General features: G+C 65.9%; 1 protein-coding gene across 1 annotated transcript in view; it reads left to right on the top strand.

The window, feature by feature from the left end:
- The window catches only part of ABCC12 (ATP binding cassette subfamily C member 12), a 36,067-nt gene that overhangs the window by 8,771 nt on the left and 2,031 nt on the right, over window positions 1–25,265 (top strand). The window contains exons 8-27 of the mRNA XM_028501908.2: window positions 343–450; window positions 2,378–2,656; window positions 4,558–4,629; window positions 4,819–4,943; window positions 6,411–6,483; window positions 7,312–7,515; window positions 7,867–8,001; window positions 8,084–8,159; window positions 8,245–8,316; window positions 11,124–11,213; window positions 11,861–11,964; window positions 13,762–13,959; window positions 14,583–14,809; window positions 15,422–15,559; window positions 17,958–18,144; window positions 21,668–21,757; window positions 22,430–22,619; window positions 23,057–23,216; window positions 24,046–24,124; window positions 25,077–25,190. Coding sequence (XP_028357709.1) covers window positions 343–450; window positions 2,378–2,656; window positions 4,558–4,629; window positions 4,819–4,943; window positions 6,411–6,483; window positions 7,312–7,515; window positions 7,867–8,001; window positions 8,084–8,159; window positions 8,245–8,316; window positions 11,124–11,213; window positions 11,861–11,964; window positions 13,762–13,959; window positions 14,583–14,809; window positions 15,422–15,559; window positions 17,958–18,144; window positions 21,668–21,757; window positions 22,430–22,619; window positions 23,057–23,216; window positions 24,046–24,124; window positions 25,077–25,190 — 2,721 coding nt within the window. The remainder of the gene's footprint in view (window positions 1–342; window positions 451–2,377; window positions 2,657–4,557; window positions 4,630–4,818; window positions 4,944–6,410; window positions 6,484–7,311; window positions 7,516–7,866; window positions 8,002–8,083; window positions 8,160–8,244; window positions 8,317–11,123; window positions 11,214–11,860; window positions 11,965–13,761; window positions 13,960–14,582; window positions 14,810–15,421; window positions 15,560–17,957; window positions 18,145–21,667; window positions 21,758–22,429; window positions 22,620–23,056; window positions 23,217–24,045; window positions 24,125–25,076; window positions 25,191–25,265) is intronic.

The following is a 25,265-nucleotide window of genomic DNA, read 5'->3' as shown; positions in this document are numbered from 1 at the left end:
GGTTTGGGAAGATCTGTGTGGGGTCTGAGTCCACGGCGCAGGCCAAGTTCAAATGCAGTTCAGATGGGGCTCCCGAAGGCAGGCTGTCAGAGCCCCCCCTACCCCGAGGGCCTGGTTGTCCCGGAGACAGGGACAGATTTCCCACCTCAGCCACTGGTGAAGATGCAAAAGCAAAGTCTCTGAGCCATGAAACGAACAAAATTGTTGGTCTGAGAACCCAGGCCACACCACACTGTTTGCATCTCAGTGAGTTTGGTGCCCGCGGATGTTGGGGTTCGGGGCCGAGGCCACGCCCCATCCCAAGCCTCCCCTCCCTCCCTCCCTCCCTCCCTCCCTCCCCAGGCCTTCAGCGTGATCTCCATGTTCAACGTGATGAAGTTCTCCATCGCCATCCTGCCCTTCTCCATCAAGGCGGCGGCCGAGGCCAGCGTCTCTCTCCGGAGGATGAAGGTATGACCAGCCCGGAGCGAGGAGGAGGGTGTGGGGCGGCGGGGGGGGGGTGCTTGTTTGCAGGGTGGAGGAACTCCCAGGTGCGGGGAAGCCAGGTCAACCCCCGGGTGGGGGGCTGGGTCCCGGGCTGGGAGGACAAGGCGGCGGTGGGGGGATCCCCCGTGCAGACCCGGAGGGGTGCTCGTGTGGGGGCTGGGGCAGGCGAAGAGCTGTCGGTGGTCCGCCCTCGGAGGGACACGGAGAGGGCGTCTCCGTGCTGAGAGGCCGCTTACTGGCCCTCTCCTCTCTACCCGGGCGTGGGGGGCTACCTGTCTGCAGTCACGAGTGTGGGACAGGGGGACGGGGCACCCGTTTATGCACAAGTCACTCCGTTCCCTCGTGTAGTTGTCCGCCCGAGACTTCCCGTGCGCTTCCCGTGCACAAGGCCCGCGGGACACGCAAACGCAGGGAAGGGAGAGTCTTTGCTCTCGGAGCCCCGGGCCAGTGTAGGACCAGGCGACCCAGTACCCGCCGTGCGCAGCGGGGATCAGTGCGCACGGGGAGGGCAGGGGAAGGGGCTCTGAAGTCGCGGCCGGGACAGGGGCGGGGGTTGGGGGGGGGCATGTCCACGTGTCTGTGAATGGCTGGCAGGCTCTGCTCCCCGGATCCAGAGACCCAGGAGCCGGCCCCAGCACCCCGGGGTGCCCGAGCGCCTCTGCACCCTCGCTGCCCACTCCTCACCCGCCAGAGCCCGGCCAGCTCCGCTCCCGCTCGCCGGGTCGCCTCTGTTCTAAAAGGCGCCATTTCCAAGATTGAGGAGGAGGCGCGTCCTTGAATGACCCCTTTCCTTTTTTTAACAAAACGCACGATCCAGCCGCATCGCGTAATGACCCCGGGTCCCTTAGACGAGAGCGACGGCGCTGTTTCTTGGCCCCCCCGGCCCCCGCCCCACAGCCCTGGCCTTCACTCAGCGCCCCACTGTGTCCCCCATCTGAACTCTCGTGGGACTCACAGAGCGACGGTCCTTCCCCGACACTGTCCCCCTCACAGGCAGGCCGCCTTCGGTGCCCGGGGAGCGGCCAAAATATTGGCCTGCCCACTGGCATCCACCTGCTGGACATGGCTGGGCCCCTGTCCCCCGCCACGCCGCGGCTGAGCTGTCCATCAGCTGTGTCTCCGCCTCACTTCCTGTCCCCTCCCCACCGTGGGCTCTGGGCCTCCATCACCCTGGGCTGCTGGCTGCACCCCGCGTTTCCCAGTGTGCCCCGCAGCGGGAAGCCCCCCCCCCACTCCACCATGCCCGGTCCTGCCGCCCAGCCCCTGTACCAGCCAGGCTCGGGCCATCCGGCACAGGGCCCTAGCACCGGGGGCCCTGTGTCCCTGCTCCACGTTGTCCCTGCCACACTTCGCAGAAACGATCCGCGCCCGTCCCCCATCCCCTCGGACTGCGCCCCCCTCCAGGACAGGAGCTGTGCTCCTTTCACATCCGCATTTCTGGGGTTCACCCCGGGGTCTGGCGCACAGGAGGCCCCTGGCAGGTGTTTTGTGGAGCTGAGCGGAGTGGGGGCCCAGGAGGAGGACACGGTGGACACTGGGCAGGCGGCCTCAGTGTCACAGGCTCCAGTGCCACACCGTGAAGCCCACCACCACGAGACTTAGGGGCCAGAGCCGCCGTCCCAGGCATGAGGGTGATGCGTAGCGGGGACCAGCGTGCTCCTCGAGGGTGACCTGCACAGCCTGGTGGCCACAGCGCCGCCGTCCGACCCAGGGCAAGCTGGGGGCCCGGTTCCGCTGCAGGTCCCCCCGGGGGAGGTGCTCAGAACGGTTTTCCTGGGCGTCTCCAGGGGCACCGCTGCCGTAGTGCCCCGGGGCCCCTGGGAGACGTGCCGGGACGGTCCCCGCCAACGGGCGACGCCGACCCAGTTCCTTTCTGTCTCTTTAATCGTAGAAAATTCTCGTAGCTAAGAGCCTCCCCTCCTACATCACCCAGCCGGAAGGCCCAGACACTGTCTTGCTTTTAGCAAATGCCACCTTGACATGGGAGCAAGGCGCCGGCAGGAAAAGCGACCTAAAGAGAGCGGAGACCCCGAAAAAAAAACGTTTCCTCAAAAGCCAGCGGCTGGAGGCGTACAGCCTGAGCCCATCGGCCCAGGACCTCGTCGGCCCGGAGGGGCAGGAGGGCAGCTGCAAGGCGGTCCTGCACGGCATAAGCCTGGCCGTGAGAAAGGTGGGTCTGAGCCCGCCGGGGGGGGGGGGGCGCACCCCCCACCGAGGGCCATGCAGCCCTGGCCGCCTCCTGGCCGCCCGAGGGGCTGTTTGGGCTGCAGGCGGTGGCGGGTGTCTCTAACCAGGCTGCTCTCGGTCCCCGAATGCTAAAGCCAGGCGCCGGCACAGCGGAGACATCCTCTCCCCGCTGAGAGAAGAAGGGGGTGGCCGAGGCCCAGCGGGGCCGGCTTTTGTAAACGCTCCGAGGTTTGTTCTTATTGTCAGGCTGGAGTCCTCTCGCGGATGACAGCAGCTGACGCTTATGAGCAGGCACGTCAGTAACTCATGTAACTGCCCCCGTGGCCCCGCGGGGCAGGTGCTGTCGCTGCCCCTCTGTGATTCCACGGGGCGGGGACCCCCCGGAGGCCAGCCCGAGCGTCGGCCTTGGTCACAGCCGTGGCCTTGTACTCGGGGCCCAGCGCCCGGTGCCGAGAAGGTCCCCAGCCTTGTCTTCCGAACGAACAAATGAACAGTCGGAACCTGGGGGTGTGCGCCTCGTGGGTTTTCCGCTGGGACAGGGAGGAATCTAGAACAACCCAGACCGGGCCCCAAGCAGCGGGCCGGACCCCGAGGACAGCCAGGTTGCCCGGGGAGGCCGCGTCCAGGCCTGTGGCCTCTTGTGCCCAAGTCTCCAGGACGCCCCCGGCCCTTGAGGTCCTGTCGTGGAGATGAAACGGGTCAGCCTCGCTCACCTGCAGCTTCCATGGCAACGTGGGCCCCGTGGGGCAGCGGCCGCATCTGCCTCGGTGGCCGCGCAGGTTCCCCCCCACCCCCGGGGCTTGGCAGGGCGCCTGGTGCTCCATACAGAGTCTGTCACCGGGACTCGTGATGACAGGCAGCAGCCCTCAGGGGCTAGGGGAGGCAGGCAGGTGACGCGCCCTGGCGGCCCGTCAGGGTGTGGAAGGAGCCACCCTCGTCCCCAGGAGGGCGTTTTTGCTCTAAGGGGTCACAGGGAGCGGGTGGTAATGAGGACGTTCTCGGGTGTTCCCACTGCAGCTCTGCGGCCTGCGCTGTGCCCTGCTCCCCGCATGCGGGCTCGGGGGAGCTGCGGTGCAGCTCCCTCTGCGCTCTGCCGGGTCTCACTCAACCCTCACCCGTAGCACACACTGTCAGGGACCCACCCTCCAGCTACCAGATCTGCCGCTGCGCCCAAGGGCCCACCCATCCCCCACAAGGAGCCGAGGCGTCCGAGGGTGGGAGGGGAGGAGCAGATCTCGACCCCTGGCTGTCAGGAATCCGTCCAGACTCCCTGGGCCGCTGGGGGTGGTGGGATCCGTTCCTCAGGGGGCCAAGCTCCCCGCACCTGCCGGGGGAGCTGACCCCAGGGCACCACCCTTCCCTGCCCAGCCGGTGGGACCCCTCCCTCCTCCTGAACAAGCTGGTCTGACCCTGGTCTCTGACCCCGAGGGCCTGTGTCCGTCTGTCTGTCCCCTCCGAGGGGACTCACGCTCAGACCTGGGCCTTTGCCAGGAAGCTTCTCCGGCTCCACACCGCCCCTTCTGTCCGTTTCCCTGCACGCCGCTGACCTCCTTCTGCAGATTTCACCTCCCCACCTTGTCCACCGTCCCCCAACGGGCCCGTCACCCCTACCGGGTTCGCGGCCCTGGAGCCTGGGCGCCGGACCTCCCTCGTGTCCAGGGCCCCGGTGCCCCGGGCCAGCGCCCGCACCGGCTTCTCCAGACTCGGTCCCTGCCTCCTCTGCGCTGCGCTCCGGGCTGGGGTGCGAGGCTGCACCAGCCACCTCCTTCCTGGAGCCAGCGGTGACCCCTGGGTCCCGCCTGTGCGGTCCGGGGGGGACCCTCTGGTCCCCGGACCCCGTGAGGACAGGGAGAATGACTGGGCCTCTCTCCACTTCTCCGGCAGGGGAAGGTCCTGGGCGTCTGCGGGAACGTGGGGAGCGGGAAGAGCTCCCTCATCGCCGCTCTCCTGGGGCAGGTGAGCCGCGCAGGTCGCCGGGAAGACGCAGCAGCCACGTGCCAGTGACGGGGCTGAGACCTCCTGCCGCCCCCGGCACCTTCAGGACGAGTGCTCGCGGGACGAGGGGGGTGGCGAGTGCCCACCAGGCCCCCCGGGGAGACGTCTGCGCGGCTGGCTGCTGAGGGCCCCCGGGGCCGGTGTCTCCAGATGCAGCTGCAGCACGGTGTGGTGGCGGTCAGCGGGACCCTGGCCTACGTGTCCCAGCAGGCGTGGATCTTCCACGGAAGCGTGCGGGAGAACATCCTGTTCGGGGCCCAGTACAACCACCAGAGGTAACGCCGCCTTGGGGAGCTCGGGGCTTCCCGCCACGGGCGGCGGCTCCGTCGGTCACGGCTGCTAGGCGGGCCTCGCTAGCAAGGGCTGGTGCCACTCCGATCGGGTCCCGAGGGGCGTCGGTGTCTCCTGGCCGAGAGTGCGGGGGTGGCGGCACCTCCTGCCGATCCCACAGATCCGTGATCGTGCCCCGGGCACGGACGGATCCCAGCGCAGGGCTGCATGTGTCCAAGGGCTGCCACTCTGCACTCAGGGGCCTGTCACTCTGCACTCAGGGGGCCTGTCACTCTGCATCCAGGGGCCTGTCACTCTGCACTCAGGGGGCCTGCCACTCTGCGTCCAGGGGCCTGTCACTCTGCATCCAGGGGCCTGTCACTCTGCACTCAGGGGCCTGTCACTCTGCACTCAGGGGGCCTGCCACTCTGCATCCAGGGGCCTGTCACTCTGCACTCAGGGGCCTGTCACTCTGCACTCAGGGGGCCTGCCACTCTGCATCCAGGGGCCTGTCACTCTGCATCCAGGGGCCTGTCACTCTGCACTCAGGGGCCTGTCACTCTGCACTCAGGGGGCCTGCCACTCTGCATCCAGGGGCCTGTCACTCTGCACTCAGGGGGCTGTCACTCTGCACTCAGGGGCCTGCCACTCTGCATCCAGGGGCCTGTCACTCTGCACTCAGGGGCCTGTCACTCTGCACTCAGGGGCCTGCCACTCTGCACTCAGGGGGCTGTCACTCTGCACTCAGGGGGCTGTCACTCTGCACTCAGGGGCCTGTCACTCTGCACTCAGGGGCCTGTCACTCTGCACTCAGGGGGCCTGTCACTCTGCACTCAGGGGCTGTCACTCTGCATCCAGGGGCCTGTCACTGTGCATTCAGGGGCCTGTCACCGTGCATGGGTTGTCAGGCTGGAGGAGGGTAAGTCTGGCAAGCCTGCGTCAGGCCAAGCACCCGGAAGTGGGCTTGGAACCCTGGGCCCCACGTGGGCAGCGAGCGGGCCCCGCAGTCTCACAAGCTGGCACCAGGGTCTCGGGCCACGCTGCCGTCGATGTGCTCAAGGTGATCTGATAGGACGACAACGGCGCTTGCATCACAACGTCGCAGGCACTGCGGGTCACTGACCCCTAGCTCCGGGCTCCCGTGGTTCTTTGCCGAGTTTGGGGGGCTGCCCTGTCCAGGCTCTCACTCAGGGTCCATAGCCGCCCCAGCAGCGGGACCCAGGCCGCAGGCCCCCTGTTCCACAGGTGAAGAGGCCGAGGCCCGGAGAGGAGAGGCGGCCCTCCTGGGTGGACTCCGCGTCAGGTCGGGGGCTGTGAGGGGTCCCGGGAAGCTGCCCTGGGACATCAGAGACAAGCAGCCACCACCCCCTCGCCCAGCCCCGCGCAATGGCATTGTCCCTAGATGCAGCCCCGGAGGCCAGGCTGGTGGGGCACTCCTCCCCATGCCGACCTCTGCCCTCCGCCCCCCCCAGGTACCAGCACGCGGTTCGGGTCTGCGCCCTCCAGCAGGACCTCAACGACCTTCCCTACGGAGACCTGACGGAGGTGAGCAGAGCCCGGAGCTCGGCCCCGCGGTCCCACGGCCGCCACAAGGCAGCCCGACTGCCCGGGGCCGAAGGGTGGGGGCGCAGCCCGGCTCCTGTCACACCAATGCCACCCCCTGCCCCCGAGGACAGAAAGTCCTGGGAAAGGAGGGGGAGTCAGGTGCTCCCACCTTGAAATCTCCGTCTGTGTCTGTCCTTGGGGGACGTCACCATGGAGATGCCACCAGCTCCCTGGTGTTGGGTCATTGTGGTCACACTCAGGGCCGCTTCCCATCAGCCCCTCATCTCAGGGGAGGTTCTGGCTGAAGCTGCTTCCTCACCCCGAGGGCAGGGGGACGGAGGCCCGAGTGGGGGGCTGTGGCCATAGTCTCGGGGCCCCCTTCGCCGCACTGCCTCTGCTGCGCCCGGGAGTGCGAGGGCCCCTCCACACTCGGCCCCCGCGTGCCTGTCCAGCGGCTCCCAGCCGCGCCCCCCGCCGTGAGCCTGCCGCTCCCCAGAGCGTCGCTCCACAGTCCTCTCTGGTGCGAGCGAGCAAGCCGGAGCCCCCGCCGACGGCACCTGAACCTGCGATGGGGGGCCAGGTGCTCCTCTCTCAGCACTGGGGAGTCCCCGGTCGCCACTGGCCACTGGGCTCCCGGCCACAGTGGGGTCCTCACGCCCAGGGCATCCGGCGCTGTGGGGTCCCCGCAAGGGGCGGAGGAGCTGGGGCATGGTGACCACCAGTCTTCAGGGGAGACCGGAGAAGGTTCCAGAAGCTCCTGCTCCCCGAGGGCTGTGGGGTAGCGGGAGGGGCCCGGTGGCAGGCAGTAGCCTCGGCCCCCGTCTGCAGATCGGGGATCGGGGCCTCAACCTCTCCGGGGGGCAGAGGCAGAGGATCAGCCTGGCCCGCGCCGTCTACTCCGACCACGACATCTACCTGCTGGACGACCCCCTGTCGGCCGTGGACGCCCACGTGGGGAAGCACATCTTCGAGCAGTGCATTAAGAAGACGCTCCGGGGCAAGACGGTCGTCCTGGTGACCCACCAGCTGCAGGTGGCTGGGACTGGAAGGACCCGTGGGGTCATGGGGTCCCGGGGTGGGTGCGGCCCCCGATGCCAGTCCCCTCCTCCGCTGCCTACTCCTGCTCTGCTGGGCGGGGCTGTCCTCACCTGGGCGGGGTCGGGTGGGGGGAGACGCTGGAGACCCCCGTGCCCCTGGCTTCCTCGACCAAGCGCTGCCCACCCCAGTCCTGTCCGCATGGCCTGTCGTGGTCCTGACTTCGGGCTCAGTGGGGCCAAGACCCTTCTTCCAGTGGGAAAAGGGAGAAGTTTCTAGAAGACCCGGGGAGCCCAGGCCCTCCCACTGCGGGCAGGAGCTCGCTGCAGCGGCGCCCCTGTCCCGCAGTTCCTGGAGTCCTGCGATGAGGTCGTTCTGTTGGAAGACGGGGAGGTCTGTGAGAAGGGCACCCACAGGGAGCTCATGGAGGACAGAGGGCGCTACGCAAAACTGGTGCACCACCTCCAGGGGCTGCACTTCAAGGTACCCGGGCGCCCCTCCCGGCCTCCGGCCCGCGGGGAGGCCCGTCTCGCTGCTTTCAGAGGGCGTTTCGTCTCGTCTCCAGGACCCCGAGCACATTTACAACACGGCCATGGTGGAAGCGCCCAAGGAGAGCCCCGAGGACACAGACGAAGGGGCCGGTATGCCCCGAGTTCGAATCACGCCTCCCGCCCGCCCGCCCCGTGGCCCCTGAGCGGACACACAGCTGTCTCTTTCTCCTCCTAGTTCCGGCCCCAGGAGAGGAGACACAGGAAGGGGAAGGAGCCGACACCCACGCGGAGTTCGTGGACGCCAAAGGTACCTAGCGTTCCCTCCCTTGGGTACGCGCCCCGAGATACAGGGCGCGGCACAAATGACGCCCCTCGTTTATTATACAATCACACGCACATAACTCGGTAACATGACAGTGTCACGCTCCAGCACGCCGTGGGGCATTTTAGGTGACATGTTCACATTGAAACTCGAAATGAGGACACCCATGCGATCAGCCTGGCAACCGCACTCAAGCGGGTGTGACTTCCGCCGGGCCCTGCGTTTGTGGAGCGTCCGCGGCTCGGGACAGAGAAGTGGGCGCGCCGTGCTCGTCCTGCGGGCCAACGAGGGTCCTGGGGTTCGCTGCAGGGCGAGCCTGGGGGTCCCAGGGCCGGAGTCCGCGTCCTGCCTCAACCACTGACCGGTTTTTACGGCTTTGAGCGAGATAACGGGGCCACCCCAAACCTCAGCTTATCAATCCGTGAAATGGGAAAGCAGGGGTGCCAGCCTCGTGGGTTCTTGCACAACTATTTAAGAAGCTGCACGTAGAATAATGAGCAGAGTGCCTGACACACGACGGCCCTCAACCGTGATGACTGGTGCTAGCTGAGAAGGCCCGAGCTCTGCACGGGGCGCGGTCAGGTTCGCTGCAGGCAGGGGCCCAGGCAGCAGCCACTTGGCGCTGCAGAGAAAGGACAGGGCGGCGGAAAAGAGACCCAGGCGCGGCCAGGCTATTCCCGCTTTGAACAAATCAGGGCTAAGCAATCAACTACGTGCTGGCCCCCGGCCGGTCTGAGAAGAGGGGACAGTACGTCCCTGTCCTCAGGGTCTGGGGTGGGGGCGGGGGGGCAGGCACAGGCCAGTGGGGCATCATGGGATGCTGTGACGAGAGTAATGGGGAGTTGCGGTCTGAGTAGCAAATCAGGGAGGGCTTCACAGAGGAGGCAGCCTCTGGACCGGCCCTTCGAGGATACGTAGGAGTGCGCCAGCGACACAAGGCAGGGGTGGGGAGGGCTTGGGGTGGAGGCCGAGAGGGAATCCGGGAAGGCAGAGAGGAGCGAGGCGGTGGATGGGCCCGGCAGGGGCCAGGCTGGTCCGGTGGCCTCTCTGTGGCCTCGGACCCTGTCTCCGTCCATCCATCATCCACTCAACACGGCTGAGCCCCTGCCCTGTGCTGGGCAGCGAGAGAGGACGGGGGGCGAGCCCACCCCCCCTTTCCTCAGAGCGCCCGCTGCGTTTGAGGTTCTCTCCCTCCATGACGTGTAGCTAAAAACCCCAGAGCCTCTGTCACCAGGTCTCAGCGGCCACCCATGTTAGGACCGCCGGCGCCCCCGTGCACGTGCCCCCATGCTTAGAAAGAAAGGCCTCTGCCAGCGACACAGTGAGGTGCTGAGCCGCGCCGCGGTGCGCGGAAGCACGCCTGATCTCAGAGGCGTGAAAATGTGGGGGAAACGCGTCTTCTGATCCAGCGGGTGAGACTTGGCACCCGGAAAGGGCTGGGGACAGAGGCGTGCGCGTTGGGGAGAGCGGCGTCCTTGCTGTTCCGCAGGCTGCCAGGGCCCCCACGGGATGCCCCCGTGGGGTCTGGGGTCCTGGGCCGTTCTCGCATCCCCCCCCACTCCCCTCTCTGGAGAGCGAAGCAAAGCGGTGAAGTTAACTCCCCCGAGGCCACAGGGAGGGGACCAGGTGAAGGCGGAGCCGCCCGCCAGGCCTCGGCTGGGCACCCGCGGGAGCACAGCACAGGTGAGCGGAGCCTGGCCGAGGGGGCTCCCTGGGTTCACACTCCCAGGGGAGACGGGAGGAGCCGGAGTCAGGCCGGCGGGTCGCGCAGGGGCGAGAGGGGAGAGGTTCCGGCAAGGGGTAACCAGGGCCGTGTGCGCGGAGGCGCCTCTGAGGTCCAGGAGCTTGCCCGCCCGGAGGGTGCGCGCAGCCCGGGGCCGGGAGCCCCGGGTCTAGCTCTGGTTTGCGTCGCTGCTTATAAAGGCCGAGTGAGGCTGAGGATTCTGCCTCGGGGCCGACACGTTCACGCCTCTCCGGAGGAGAGGGGAGAGAGCCGCGCTCTGTCCTGGCTGCAGGGCTGGCTCCAACCCGCTCCCCAGACGTGGCTTCCACAAGAACGTGCTGGTCACTTCCCTTGCCCTGGGACCTCGGAGAGGACTTGGGACAGCCATGAGGCGGGACCAGGAGTCCGGGGGGGGGGGCCGACCCTGGAGGACACCGGGGTGTCTCGGGTGTGGCGTGAGCTCTGAGAACACAGGCCTCCTCCTCCTCGTTCCGCCGCAGCAGATGCCTGGGGGTGCCCTCTGCTCTCCTGTGCCTGGGGCCTCTCCCTGGCAGCAGCAGAGGCAGGGTCGAAGGTCACACTGAGAGTGCTGGGAGTCTACCCCCAAGGGAGCCGCCCTCCCCCAGGGGCCGATGGGGTGGGTACAGGAAGATCCCAGATCCCTCGGATGCGCGATCCCTCTGTGTGGGGTTAAGACGCGGCTGGGGCGGTGCGGCACCCTTTGCCGCTGCCTGCTCTGGCTCCCCCGCTCCTTCTGGCCCCGCCCAACCCACATGCACCTGTAGCATCAGCTTTGCACCTGCTCGGGGAGAACTCGGCCAGACAATCCCTGTCTCCCCGGGGCCGAGCACATAGTAGGTGCTTAGCAAATAGTTCTCGAAAAGACTTCCAGAAGCCAGCTGCCCCCAGGGCTGTCACGAGGACCAGATCAGATCACCAATGTGCGTTGGGAACTTGGAAGCCCGGGGCACGTGGCCGGGAGGACCCCGGCCCGGAGTGGTGGCCTGGGGTGTGTGGGAGGGCCCCCCCGCCCCCCGCCGGGGGCTGCAGCACTGTGTCTGCCCCGCAGGCTCTCTGCACCAGCTCGTCCAGCCCGGAGGCCGCCGGGAAGGAACCGTGACCTGGAAAACGTACCACACGTACATTATGGCGGCTGGAGGTTCGGTACCAAACAATCCACGAGTTGATTTGACTTTGCATTTTGAGAAGAAATTCCTTCTTAGACTGCTGGGTTCACGTTGCATGATTTCCTGAACAAGTCCTCTCTTTAGGCTGGGCTGTTGATCAATGCTTTTAATTCCCCCCCCCCCCGACCCTAAAAACCCAAAGTCTGGTAATAGGGCCTTTGAAACGGACCGCCCTGCATCTCCACGGAAGCTGCCGGGCTCCGGTTAGGGGGGCCGAGCGAGCGGGGACGTAGCCCAGCCGCGGTCCCCGGAACCTCCCCGCTGCGCGGCAGTGGCTCAGCGCAGCATCCGGGCTCGACGCCCAGCTCGCCGCTGTCATTTCCCTGGCTCTCCCCGGCACGGCCCGGCTGTAACCGGCTTGTTTCCCAAGAAAGCTGGTCGCGTCCAGCGCGTGTAGTGGTGGTTTTCCAGAAGCTGACAACTTGGATCTGCTCTCCCACCGGGGGGAAGGGCGCCCCGATGCGGGTTCAGGGGCTGCACCCCCAGAAGTGTCCCATCAGCTTGGAAGGGGGTTCCCAGGGCTGGGGGGGGGCCCTTTTCCTGCAGGTCTGGAATTTCCCATCAGGCCTGGGCCCCAGCGCCCGGAACCTGCTGGCCCTCTCCCTCCCCGCTCTCGCAGGGTACTTCCTGTCCCTCTTCACCGTGTTGCTCTTCCTCCTGATGATTGGCAGCTCCGCCTTCAGCAACTGGTGGCTGGGCTACTGGCTGGACCTGGGCTCCCGGGTGAGTGTCCCCCCCTGCCCCCCCCCCCCCCCCCCGGCCCTGGGAAGCACTGAGGGCGTGGCTCCCGGAGAGCCCCGCCCCACCCAGTGCCACACAGGGAGCTGGGCTGCCTCCCAGGGGGCCCCAGCCGGAGGGGCTGGAGCCATTGCTTACGCCACACGATTGCGACCCTGGAGGAGTCCCCTTCAATGTTTCAAGATGAATGAATGGGGCATCGGAGTGTCATTCGCCACCTTCGGTTTTGAAAGGATTGGCTAACGATGGTCCCAGGCGGATACAGCCCGTCTGCAGGGCCACAGATACACAGCACAGGGCTCGTGGCGCAGCCTGCGTCGTGAGGGGCCGGGGAAGCCCACCAGGTCCCTGTCTTCCTGCCCCTGCATCCAGCCACTGACCCTGCCTGGCGCTGGAGGGCTCTGCCCTTCCAGGCCCTGCTCCCCAAAGCCTCTCTGCGGGACTGAGGCGTGCGAGAGTCGGGCTGGCCCCCAGGGGTGCTGCGGGCCCCTGGGTGCCTCTCTCTCTGCCTCCCGAGGCCCTCGCTGGGCCAGAGCCCCTCCTGGGGGGCGGGGACCGATGACTCAGCTCTCGTTGGAGCAGGCTGGAAGCTCGCCCAGCTCCCGGCCAATGGAGGCCCAGGGAATGCTCAGGGGTTGCCTGCCCATCCGCCAAGGTTGCATTTTGGTACAGTTCTGTTGCTATGGCAACCAGAGTGCGGAGGCACTGGGGAAGCGTGGGCAGCAGAGAGGCGCGACAGTCCCCCAGGAGTTGGGCGCGGCTTCCTGAGGCCATCTCCAAGGGCAGAAGCCGACGGGCGGCCGGCTGTGTGCCCCCAGGTCCCCACCCGCCCGCTCACAGAGAGCCCGAGGCTTCGGGCCGGGTGCAGCCTCCTCCCAGGCAGGGCGGCTGGCTAGCGGGCAGGCAGCGGCGGTGGCGGACCCGTGTCTGCCTGTCCCCCAGTCACAGGGCCCAGCCGAGGCCCCGAGCAGCCTCCTCTCCCGTCACTGGGGGCCCCGGGGACACTTTTGCTTTTATGGGCGTTCACCCGTCAGCCGCCACCTCGGGCTTACGTTCCGGCCGCAGCTGCCGGCAGCAGACCGGTGTTCGGAGGGCAGACGCTCGTCGGCTCCCCGAGCGCACGCAGCCCTGACTTTCAGCGCCCGGCTCGGGGGACAACGGAGCGGCCGGTTTCTCAGGGAGAGAGACAGCCGCTCTCCGCAAACGCTGGCAGAAAAAAAAAAAAAAAACCCAACCGTGTTCTCCCCGGGCGGGTGCGGCCACCGAGGTCCCTCCGAACGTCCCAGGGCCCTGGGTCTCCAGGCTCCCGCCCCCCCACCCCAGGGACTCCAGGCCGGTGAGCCTTAGCAAAGGAGAGGGAGGGGCTTGGGGCCGCCCTGCCGCACGGAGGGAGGGCCCCTGTCTCCCCCAAGGCCAGGTGGCTGGGCAGGAGGAGGCAGGTCCCTGACTGACGGATGCTCAGCCCAGCCCCTGGAGTTCCAGTCTCCTTTGCTCCCGCCCCTTCCTGGCCCAGTGTCACCTCCAGTGCTCTGGGCTCAGGTGGCTCCCAGGACCACTGCCCTGTGTCTGCCTGGCTGGTCTCCTTTCGCCCGCTGGGGTCACCGTGGACTGGCAGGAGGACCCAGGCAAAGCTCGGAGGCCCCTAGAGGGAACCCACTTGATTTGACCACCCGGCTCATGCTTAACAATTATGACCTCGCTCCGATTTCCTCTTCCTGGAAAATGCTGCCTCTCCCGGCCACTTGCCGACCCCTGGTGCTTTCTCCCTGCTGCTCTGCCCAGGTGACCTGCGGGCCCCAGAGCGTGCAGAGCTCGTGCGAGCTGGGCGCCGTGCTGGCCGACACGGGCCACGGCATGCTCCCGTGGGTGTACGCCGGCAGCATGGTGTCCGTGCTGGTGTTCGGCATCGTCAAAGGGCTCACCTTCACCAAGACCACCCTGATGGCGTCCTCCTGGCTGCACGACCACCTGTTTGACAAGGTACAGCCCCGGGGGCTGCACCCTCAGCCGGCTCCTTGGCCCACGGGGTTTGGGGAGCGCCTGTGGCTCCGACGCACGGCGCTGGGCTCCGGGGACAGGCACGGCGCTCGTGGGGCTCACCGTCGAGTCTGGGGAGAGTCTCCTGGCGTCTGCTGCAGCGGGGTGTCATCGGCCCTCAGGCTAGGCTGGGGTGGTCAGGAAGGTCCCCCAAGGGCGCCATACTGGGGCAGACATGAGTGGCCGAGAGGGCGTCCCCTGCTCCCAAGAGAGCCCTGAGCCCATCGAGGGCCTCAGAGGTGCCCTGCACCCCTCCGCTCGCTGGGATGGCTCGGGGCCAGCGTGCTCAGGCGTGGCCCACATTTAAGTGGAACTTGGCTGTTTATTGCCTTGGGCCCAAAACCCCTCCATCCTCCAAAGGGGCCCCAGGCTGCACCCCTGGATTCAGAGGAGGGAAGCTCCACACGGAGGCCGAGTCCCGTGTCCACTCTTGTTCAAGGGGGCCCCGGCAAGCGTCTGGCCCCTCTCACTGGGCCTCGGCAGGACGGCCAGCCCTCGCTCAGCACCCCAGCCGGGCCCGCCCGGACGCACGCCCCCACCCACGGGCTCCCCGGCCGCACCTGCAGGTGCTGCGGAGCCCCATGAGCTTCTTCGACGCGACGCCCAGCGGCAGGCTCATGAACCAGTTCTCCAAGGACATGGACGAGCTGGACGTGCGGCTGCCGTTCCACACGGAGAACTTCCTGCAGCAGTTCTTCACGGTGCTGTCCGTGCTCCTGATCCTGGGGGCCGTGTTCCCCGCCGTCCTGCTCGTGCTGGCCGGCCTCGCCGTGGGCTTCTGCGTTCTCTTCCGGTGGGTCGGCGCCCGTCCCCTGCGAAGGGGCCGGCAAAACCTACACGCGTCTGGGTGACTCTGTCCGAGCGTGGGCCCCCCGGGGGGCGGGGGCGGCCTGCGGAGGGCTCAGGTTCAAGGGCAGCTCCTGAGGCTCCTGTGACGTTTGCTCCAAAACCCCTTCGGGAGACGGGCAGGCAAGTGCCCAGTGTCGGATTCTCCCCAGAACTGGAAAAGACCCCCTTCCTTTGGCTGGACCCCGAAACGGGCTGGCTCTGTCTCGGGCTGCCCCGCATGAAAGGCCTGGTCTTTAGGACGAGAATGGCGCCGCGGGTGGCGGGTGGCGAGCCACTCCTGCTCCCAGGAGCACTCGGAACGAGACCACAGGGAGGAACGGCTCCCATTGTGAGACCCTGGTTTACAGGACGACCCCCCCCACCACACACACACACACACACACACACACACACACACACCCCGGACGGCCCTCCTAGAGTAGAGGCCCAACCCCGGCCCCCAGTTCGCCGCCAGCGGACTTGACCTTAGTCTCGAGATGCGCACGGCCGCATCTGCGTGGGCTGAGGGGAGCCCGGCTCCGAGACCCCACGGGCCACCCTCTTGCTGCCCCCGCAGCGTCTTCCACAGAGGGGTGCAGGAGCTCAAGAAGGTGGAGAACATCAGCCGCGCGCCCTGGTTCTCGCACATCACCTCCAGCATGCAGGGCCTGGGCGTCATCCACGCCTACGGCCGGAGGGGCGACTGCATCAGCAGGTGCGTCCGCGGCGGCTCCGCCGCCCGCCCGAGCCTCAGCCGGGGCCGAGGGGGGACGTCTGGGGCCACACAGAATCGGGGGGAAGCCCCTCAGACGCCCGGCCTGCTGGTGCCTGGGGCCCCCGAGCGGGGCTCACTGCGCGGCAGCCTCAGTGCGGGGCTGGGCGCGCTCCCCTCTTCCAGGGTGAAGGTAAGGTGCGGTCAGTGTAGGGGGATGGAAGACAACGGGGAACAGAAAGGAAAAGGCCCCCGTAGGCCCCCGACCCAAATCCTACGAACGTACTCTTCCTTCCGGTCTTTTTTCCTCTTTCCCAAGTACGTGCGATCATTTCTGTCCTGCTTGATTTTTAAGTGGCGTCTTTTCCATGACTACATAGTCCTCGTCAAGGTCGCGTTTAAAGGTCACGTTACGTTTTGCTCAGCAGACAGGCCGGTTTCCTTCACTGGGGCACGTGGGGAGCAGGTTGGAGAATCCCTCTGGAGCCTCCCAGCCCCAGACCTGGGACGCACGGCACCATCACACGGAGCCTCTGGGTCCCAATCGCAGCGGATTCGCTGTGGGAACCAGCAGCTCCGGGTTGTAGGAGTGTCGCACAAAACACACTTATCCCTCCTCGAGGCCCAGTGGAATGGGGGTCCCTGGGGCGGGGCTAGGGATTCTCTCCATTGTGACTTTTCCCGGGCCCTCTGTGTCCGCCTGGAAGCCAAGGGGAGAGGTTTGGGTGGGCGACCCGCATGAAATTTTTATTGGCCTAACCCCAAAGAAGAGGCCCATCATTTCTTCACATTTCCCTGGCCAGCTTTCGGTCACACGGGTTCTGCTAACTGCAAAGGAGGCTGGGAAATGTAGTCCCACCGTGCCCGCAAGAGGAAAAGAAATTGGTGAACCTATAGCCGTCTCTGGCACACAGATTTGTTGTTGCTGTTTTTTACTCATTTATTTATCCACGCATCCAACACGCACTGAGTGCCTGCTACGCTCTTCAGAGATACTGAAGCAATGAGTTTTTTGTGTTTTTTTTTTTCTTCTCTTTCCTTAAAAACCTAACACACACTTCTAAGTTTGCATCCAGTTCCCTCTCTCTCTCCGCCCTTCGCCACCCAGATCTCGGCATGGACTCGGCATCCCTGGCTTTGGTCGGCACCGGCCGGTTCTGTTCCTAGGGTGGCCTGACCGTCGGGTGTCAGCAGCCCCGCGTCACACACTGGGGCTCCTCCCGGCGTCTGTCCACGCGGGGAGCAGAGTCCAGCGGGTCTCCCCCACCACGGCCTCCAGCAGGGCCCTGGAGGAGGGCGGGGCCCTGCGTGCCGGGCGGGTCTGCCCTCTTTCAATACATTCCTGCCTGTCACGGACTTTGGCGGGGGGCCGGGGCTCCTGACACCTGTGGCCTTTGCCAGCAGACAAAGATGCAGAAGCAGTAACTAGAGGTCAGAGGTCGCATTCCAGTGTGATCCCAAGCCCGGGTTCTGCACAATCCAACCAGCCTCACAGATAAGACCTCGGGTGACTTCTAAGTCGCTTAGCACTGTCAGCTGGGTTACTGGTAGGCTTTGTAGCTACACGATTAGAACTCCACGGTGTTGGCCAGAATGTTCTAACTGCGCTCTGGGGAAGAGTAGCTACGGAGGAGGTGCTTCCCAAACAGAACCCTCCAGGGAACCGAGGACAGAGCCAGCGGCAGAGCCTGAGGCGTTCACAGCTGTGCCACTGGGGCCCCTCCCCTCTGCACCCACACCAGGCACTGCAGGGCGGGGCAGGGTCTGGGGCCAAACTCCAGGGGCGGCCGCCTCTCTGTCCCTCCGCCCTGCTCTCCCTCCGCGGCGGATGTACAGGAGAAGCACGACAGGTCAGCGTCCTCTTCTGGAAGGGACCCCAGCTTCACAGCCACAGCCCGGGGGCCTCTTCCCCTCACTTGGGGAGGGGAACCGATGCAGTGCCCTCTCTTCCGTCCTCCACCCCCACAGATATGGGTCGTCCCCAACACGGCGACCTCCTCCACGGCCCGCCCCCACCCCTGTCCGACAGATTAAGGAACTGACAGTCGATTCCCCAAGGACTCTGGGGGTGGCTGACACCGGGACAGGCAGGGATCCTTGGAAGGGAGAGAGAGGGGTGCTCACCCCTTCTGTTCTCAGCTGGGGTTCTAGGTGCCCGTTCTGGGAAAGACAGCCAGGGCCCACCCGGCGCACGCCGCACGGCCCCCGGGGATGTCCCCAAACACGAGCAGGCCAACGACGTCGACCACAGCAGGTTTTAGGGAGCATGGGTGCACACTTGTCTTGTGAGAGCGCGCCAGCGGCCACGGTTAGGAGCGCCCGCTGCCTTGTCTCTGCGGCAGCCCCGCCCCCGCCCTGCTGTCGCCCGCCCCGACCTCGCCTCCCCGGCTCCCCCGTCCAGGTTCAAGGTGCTGAACGACGAGAACTCCAGCCACCTCCTGTACTTCAACTGCGCCCTGCGGTGGTTCGCCCTGCGGATGGACGTGCTCATGAACGTCGTCACCTTCATCGTGGCCTTGCTGGTGATCCTGAGCTTCCCCACCATCAGCACCTCGTCCAAGGGCTTGTCTTTGTCCTACATCATCCAGGTGACAGCTGGGGCGGGGGGGGGGCTGGGCGTGAGGGAGGGGGGGCGCCATGGAGAACCCAACTCGATGGGGTCTAAGCGATACAGAGAGTTCCGCGGTTCCCACCCCTCAGGGTCTGGCGGTGGGGTGGGCTTCGGCGTGGCTGGGCCATGGCCCCCCCCCGTGTCCTCCTTCCGAGGTGACTTTGGTCATGGCTGTGGTGTGGTGAGCGGCAGCTTCCCAGGGCTACGGTAGGAAGAGAGACGCCCTGGGCTCTATACCCGTACTGGGGGAACTCAGGCACCCCAGGGCGCATCCGTGGCTCGGTGGGATGGGGGCCGCTGGTGTAGGCCAAGGGGCGGGTGGAGTCACACCCGGTCCTCCCCCCAGGTCGCACGGCTGCCCCCCATGGGGAGAAGGGGAAGGACGCCGGAGAGGCAGCCCTGCTGCCTGTGGCCGATAATCGCCGACCTCCCTTTCGGGTTGCTTTGGTTTTTTCTTTGGAAACATAACAATACTGAGTCGCGTGCCATTTGCTGTGTCTCAGACACTGTTCTCAACCCTTTAACACACGCAAGTCATTTGTCCCCACGGCCGCCACACGACAGAGGCACCGCCACATCCCCGTGTTACAGGAGACAGGCGGGGGTGGGAAAGACAGGCCTGGGGTCGCCCGTCCGTCACGTGCGAGAGCCGGCCGTCGGGGTCTGGTCCCCTCCGAGGCCCACGCTCTCCAGGCGCCTCGAGTTCTTTCTCCCCAAGGGGGGGCGTTCCCGCCGCTGCCCTTCTCCGGGCGCTGAGTCCCCAGGACGGCCTGTCCGGGTGGGCGCTCTCCTCCTGTGCTCTGCACACGGCTGCGGGTCCCTCCGCACCGGGGTCAGCTCGTCCAGCCGGGAACACGCTCCCCTCTCCGCTCTTCTCCTCTGGGCAGTGCCCTTCCCCGCCCCACCCCACCCCCGTCCTGACTTCCCGCCTCCGACTCCTGCTGGGGGGCGTGAGTTTCTTGCACCCACAGTTTCCCGGGGCCTTTCTTTGTACCCCAACCCCCTGTGCTCTTGTCTTCCCATCTTTATTCTGGGGATTCTCCTTGGCTTTGCCGTCCAGCCACTCCTCTGCATTTTCAGTTTGGAGATCTCATGCTCACATACCCGGTTTCCAGGAGCTCTGTCTCAGCGGGTTTTTAAAGAATCCTTTCTGAATGGATGCCCATATACTTCTAAATCTGAGCGCATTGATCAGAGGCCCCGCCCTGCCTTAAACTGCCGTCTCTCCTGGGACTACCTTCGGCTTCTCCCGGGCCGGCTCTTCCTTTCGCTTGCCCGGTCCCCGGCCTCCGGTGCCGCGGCCTCTGTTTGTGCGATGCTGGGTCCGGGTGTGCTGGAGGAGGCGGGGCCTGGTGGGGTGTCCGGGGCTTGCTCCGCCTTTGCCCGGGCCCTGAGGGCTCTCTCCTGACGGGAGTCGGGTCACGGTGGGTGGGGGAGTGGGGGAGGCTTTCCCACCGGAGAGCAGCCCGGGAGCTACAGTTGAAGGCGTTTACTCTCGGGTTCCATGCCGGGAGCCCCACTGAGCCCCAGGCGTGCACCCAGCTTCTTCAGAGAGGAGTGTGTGCACACACACCCATGCGTGCTGGCCCAGGGGTAGAGAGTCCAGCCGCCCCGGGTCTGGAGAAACAAGCAGGGAGTGGGGTCGATGGGTCCGAGAGGGGTCCTGTGTGCGGACAGCCTGTCAATCAGCCTCCTCAAGGCCCCTCCTTGCTGCCGGAGCCCCCGCTGAGCGCTGCGGGGCGGGGGGGGGGGGGGGGGGACCGGAGGCCTGCTGGCACCGGCCCAGCGCACTGCCCACGTTCTGCCCAGCGTCCTGAGAGCCGGCGCTCCCGACGGCCTTGCTGGCGGGGGCCTCTTCCTTTCTGAAAGTCTCTGACACCATTTCAGTGGTATTTGGGGAAGAAGAAACAAAAATACATTCTCAGGACTCTAGCTTAAGTGGGAAAAACGGGTTTTCCTCGTTGCTGGGTGTTCTCGCTTGTTGATGCTGGCAGAATACGAAGCAGATAATGTCGGAGAGATTTTCTTATTCCGAGACCTCACCCGCTGAGGTCACCCTCTCGGGGGGTGCCGCCAGCTTCCCGGGAAGCTGTGTGCAGTCGTCACCGTACGGCCGGGGGGAGCCGGTGCACACGGAGGCCTGGGGGGCCGCGGAGCGGGAGCTTCCTCGGAGAACGCGGGACAGGAGCGACACCACATCCCCCCGGGGATGGAGCGGGCTCCCCGGGGGGATGAGAACTGGGGTGAAGCCCCGCAGAGCAGCAAGGGAATGCAAAGGGACATGGATACCCCCCCAGAGGGGAAACACTTGGGGGCCAATTCTAAACCCGTGGACAGCAGCCCAAGGCCGTGAGGTGCAGATGCCCTTGAACTTCACAACGTGTGTGGGCGCCGTCTCCCGGCGCGACGGAGCTTCCACTGCTGCAGACGAACCTCGCCCGGCTACCCTCCCCGGGGCCTCGCCCCCCAGCCCCTCTGGTGCCTTCCCGGCTGCCTCCCGGCCACGCTTCCCAGAGTGGCTGTGGCACCAGCCCAAACCCAGCAGCTTGAAACCTCGATGTGGATCCTCACGGTTGTGGCGGCAAAGCCCAAACGGAAGGTGTCCTCCCTCTGACGGCTCCGGGGGTGGAGGTGGGGGGGGGGCGTGCGTTGCTCCTTCTGCCCCAGCTTCTGGGCGCTGTCGGCACTCGCTGGCATATCGCTGCGTCACCCGCTCTCTGGCCCCCCCGCCCCCGGCTTCACTCTCCCGTGTCCTGTTTCTTGTGTCTCCTCTTCTGTCTCTTGTAAGGACACTTCTCATTTAGGACCCACCTAGGTCACCCAGGATGATCTCAAGACCCTTGATGATGCCCGCAGAGATCCTTTGTCCGAGTGAGGTGGCGTCCGCAGTCCCAGGGACGCCCCCGTGGACGGGCCTTCTGGGGGACACCCTTCGCCCTGACACAACTTCTTGCACCCAACGCTCAGGGCAGGCTTCTGGGGGTCCTGGGCCTAAGGGCGTGACCTCACCAAACCACCTGCCCCAGGCTGGGCCTAGCAAGCAGATGCGCTGGGTGGCTTTCCTCCTCCCCTGGTCCTCTGGGTGCCTCTCGGCCGTGGGAGGGGTGAAGCAGGGAGGGTGGAGACCCCGGGGTGGGGGTTGGGGGGGCAGCCGAGGCCATTACCCAGCAGCCCCGGGCGGCATCCCCGCTCACAGCTGCTGCTCAGACCAGGAGGCGGTGGCAGGTGGCGCGGCGGGGGGCTGTGCTCACCCCGTGGAGTGCCAGGGAAAACGAGCTCACCATTTGTTTCTAAAAACAAAGGAAGTGTTTACCGGCAAAACACCCACCAGCGGAGCTGCACTTCTGGGCGCTTGGCTGGGAAGGCGGGCCAGCTGTCGGCTGCCGGCGGCGGCGGGATCCAGAGCCAGCGGGCGGGGGCGGGGCGGGGCTGGACCGCAGAGGCGGGGCTCGACCGCGGAGGCGGGCGGGGCCCTGACGGCGCTGGCCGCTGTCCCGCAGCTGAGCGGGCTGCTGCAGGTGTGCGTCCGGACAGCGACGGAGACCCAGGCCAAGTTCACCTCCGTGGAGCTGCTCAGGGAGTACATCTCGGTAAGCTCCGCGCGCGCACACGCGTCCCGTGGCAGAGTGCACACGAAAGGGAACTTTTTCACAACCGAACTCAGACCACGCCCCTCTCCTTAAACCCCCGTATTCACGACCACGCAGCCTAGAGTCCCTGACGCGGAGAGCGAGGCTCTCCTTTCAAACCTGTCCCCGGGGCCGTTTCCTGAAAGGCTTTTCTGCTCCCCTCACAAACCCTGCCGCGCTTTGCAAAGGGGGCTGCCGATCCCAGCAGACACCTTTAAAGGCCCTTGAGTAGCGCTGGCCCCTTGACAGACTTAATCCGGCTCTTTAAAACAGTTAAAACGGCACTTTAAAATGTGATCGATTACGTTTCCTTTGTGAGTACCCCGAGCGTCTGATTGAACCGACCAACCCCCCCCAGGGTGCGTGGCTCTGATGAATATGGATTCACGCGTGCCCACAGATTGATGTGACCCCCTTGCGAATACCCACTGGGCTTCCCTCTGCCCAGCCATCCCCCTGCCGCACATAGGCCATGTGCTTTTAGCTTAAAATCGTGAGTGTGAGTGTCCCACGTGCCGGGTCCTTACGGGTCTAGTTCCCCCTGGACACGCACCCCAGACGCGTGTGAGCGAACGCAGTGAAGGGTCGGAAGGGCGAGTGCGAACTCACGCATCGTGGGCATTCTGCTTCCAGACCTGCGTCCCGGAGAGCGCGCAGCCCCTCCCAGCGGGCACCTGCCCGCAGGACTGGCCCAGCCACGGGGAGATCACGTTCCGAGACTACCAGATGAGGTACAGAGAGAACATGCCCCTCGTCCTCGACGGGCTGAACTTGGACATCCAGAGCGGGCAGACAGTGGGGATTGTCGGAAGGACAGGCTCCGGTGAGGACGGGCTCCGCCTGCCTTTCTTTCCCGCGGTTTTCTTTGCGTTTCCGCTGGGTCCGCCCGCGGAGCTGCAGACCCCCGGAGGGCAGGGTGTGTGCGTGTATGTGTGTGTGTGTGTGTGTGTGTGGTGTGTGGGGGGGCAGACTGGCTGTATCAAACCTCTTTACTATAGGTTAGGAGTTCAGGTTGAACGGGTGTGTGCAGTTGGAAGCAAACACACGTGGGTTTTGAATTAATTCAGTGAGGGTCATTCCCATGAAACGGGACCTGGAGGAAGTGCTGCGTGTGTGCGAGCGAGCAAGCCGCGGCCGAGGGGAGGGGCGCGGGGACCGTGTCACCCTCACGGAGACACTTGCACTGCGTCAGAAGCCCCTTGACGACACAACTGTACTTAGATGTGACCTTGGCCTCGTTCTCGCTTTCACTGTCCCCAGGGAAGTCATCGCTGGGAGTGGCCTTGTTCCGCCTGGTGGAGCCCGCCGGCGGCACCATCCTCATCGACCAGGTGGACATCCGCACGGTCGGCCTGGAGGACCTCCGGACCAGGCTGACCGTGATCCCCCAGGACCCTGTCCTGTTTGTAGGTACAGTAAGGTAGCTGTTTGCGGTCGCTGTGCACTCCTCTTTCTGGAGAGTGAAGCCAGGCTGGCCGGGGGCTCCGGGACGCGCCCACGGCGTGGCCAGCCCGGGGCTGCTGGTCCGGGGCTGCTGGCCCTGAGAGATGCAGCGGCCCAAGGGGCTGCCACCTGCTCCCCAGTGAGGCCTCGGGGCAGCCACCTGTCGGCAGGTGCATCAGAACAGAACTTCAAGTGCAAGAACAGGGCGTTGCAGCTTCTGTAAGGTTGAGGATCCGATGTCCAGGCTCGAGGAGAAAGCCGGTTCCTCACGTGGTCCCGTAAACGGCCGGGCCTCTCCCAAGAGGGCTGTCTCCCCTGCGGGCGCCGGGGCCGTGTTCAGGGTTGTGCCCAGAACGTTCCGTGTGCAGACTCACACCCCGCCGCCGACGAGCCGCGTGCCCCCCGGGAGCCCCGGGAGCGGCAGGCGCAGCCCGTGCCTCTGAAGGCCGGGTGAGTGCCACGGCCCGTCACGGTGCTCCCTGTCCCTGTCTCTCTGCCGAGACCACGCAGAAGGTCAGCGGCACGTGGCTGCCCCGGGCCACTGAGGGGACCAGGGGGTCTCCCCGAGCGCCTCGCGCAGTGCCGAGTCTGGGCGGCCCTGCCTGTGGGCCGCCTCAGAGGTCTCTATGCTGTCACAGAGTGGCAGGCCCCGGGTCTCTGGGCCTGGGGTTGGCGACAGTCCTGGGCTAAGGGAGCCTTGCCCCGGGGGCTGCCGGGTCACAGCCACGGCCGGCTCCCCCCTGCCCCGCCCCGCCCCGGCCCCTCACCCTCAGCCATCCAGCTCCCCCTCCTCTCCTTCGCTGCAGGTACAACCTCGACCCCTTCGAGCGGTACACAGACGAGATGCTCTGGCAGGTTCTGGAAAGGACGTTCATGAGAGACACAGTAGGTCCCGGGGCTGTCTGTGACGAGACCCCCGGCCGGGCACATGCCCGGCCAGCACGGGGCCGGGCTGATCTGACCGCCCCACACGCATCAGAAGACACGATCCTTGTTAACTTGTCATGGTTTTTAAAAAGCAGTAGGTCAGGTTTCCTGGGTCTCAGCAACGACCCAGCCAAGACCTCTGTAACTATCACCCTGCTTGGTCTGACCCTCTGAGGTTGGTGCACCTGCCTCCTTTGTTAGAGATGCAGAAATTAAGACCCAGGAGGGGCAGGTGCAGGCTAGTGAAGGGCGGAGTGGGGACTCGAGCCCACGTCCACTTGGCTGGGAGCCCAGGCCCTGCCCTACTGCTCTGCCCGCAGCCTGGTTTGCGTCTGGGAACAGTAGGCCTCAGGAAGGTGAGGGGCGTGGCCTGCTCCGGAGTGGCAGGTGGGCTGGTGGGCGGGGCTCTGGCCTGCAAGGGCTGTGGCTGGGTCCCGCAGGGCATCATGGCACCTGTGTGGCCCACAGTGGGGCAGCTTCCCCCCAGGACTCGGTTCCGAGGGGAGCATGTCCCGGTACCACTTGGACGTGTCCTGCTGGATAAACCGGACCCCGTCTCTCCTCTCTGGGCGACCAGAAAACTGCCCCTCCCACCTCCACTCTGGCCCAGGAAGTAGGGCCCGGGAAGCCACGTGCACTGTTTGTGTTTCTCCAGCCCCCGCTGAGCCTCGTTTGTCTTTTTTCGGGAGGTGTCGGCGGGGAGAACTCACGCTGCGGTTTTAAACGATTGCCGTCCGCCCCCTCCCTGGTCTTTTCCTGGTGCCCGCGGGCAACTCGGAACCGATCGTTGCCTCGCGCTTCCTTCCCCGCGGTGCAGTGAGGCAGCTGCCGGCGCAGGGGGAGGGGTGCGTAGAGGACCCCGTCCGGCTCATAGATCTCCCGCGTGAGCGCCGCGCGCTCTGTTTTCCAGATAATGAAGCTCCCGGAGAAATTAGAGGCAGAAGTCACAGAAAACGGAGAAAACTTCTCAGTGGGGGAGCGGCAGCTGCTTTGTATGGCCCGAGCGCTCCTCCGGAACTCGAAAGTAAGGGAACAGCACGGGCGAAGGGCCGGTCGATTTCTGGAAGTTTCCCCGCAGGGCCACTCGACCCAGGGGGTG

This window comes from Phyllostomus discolor, chromosome 12, assembly GCF_004126475.2.
Source record: "Phyllostomus discolor isolate MPI-MPIP mPhyDis1 chromosome 12, mPhyDis1.pri.v3, whole genome shotgun sequence".
Lineage (NCBI taxonomy): Eukaryota > Metazoa > Chordata > Mammalia > Chiroptera > Phyllostomidae > Phyllostomus > Phyllostomus discolor.
The sequence above is the reverse complement of the archived record's forward strand: the minus strand, read 5'-3'. Positions and strand labels throughout refer to the sequence as shown.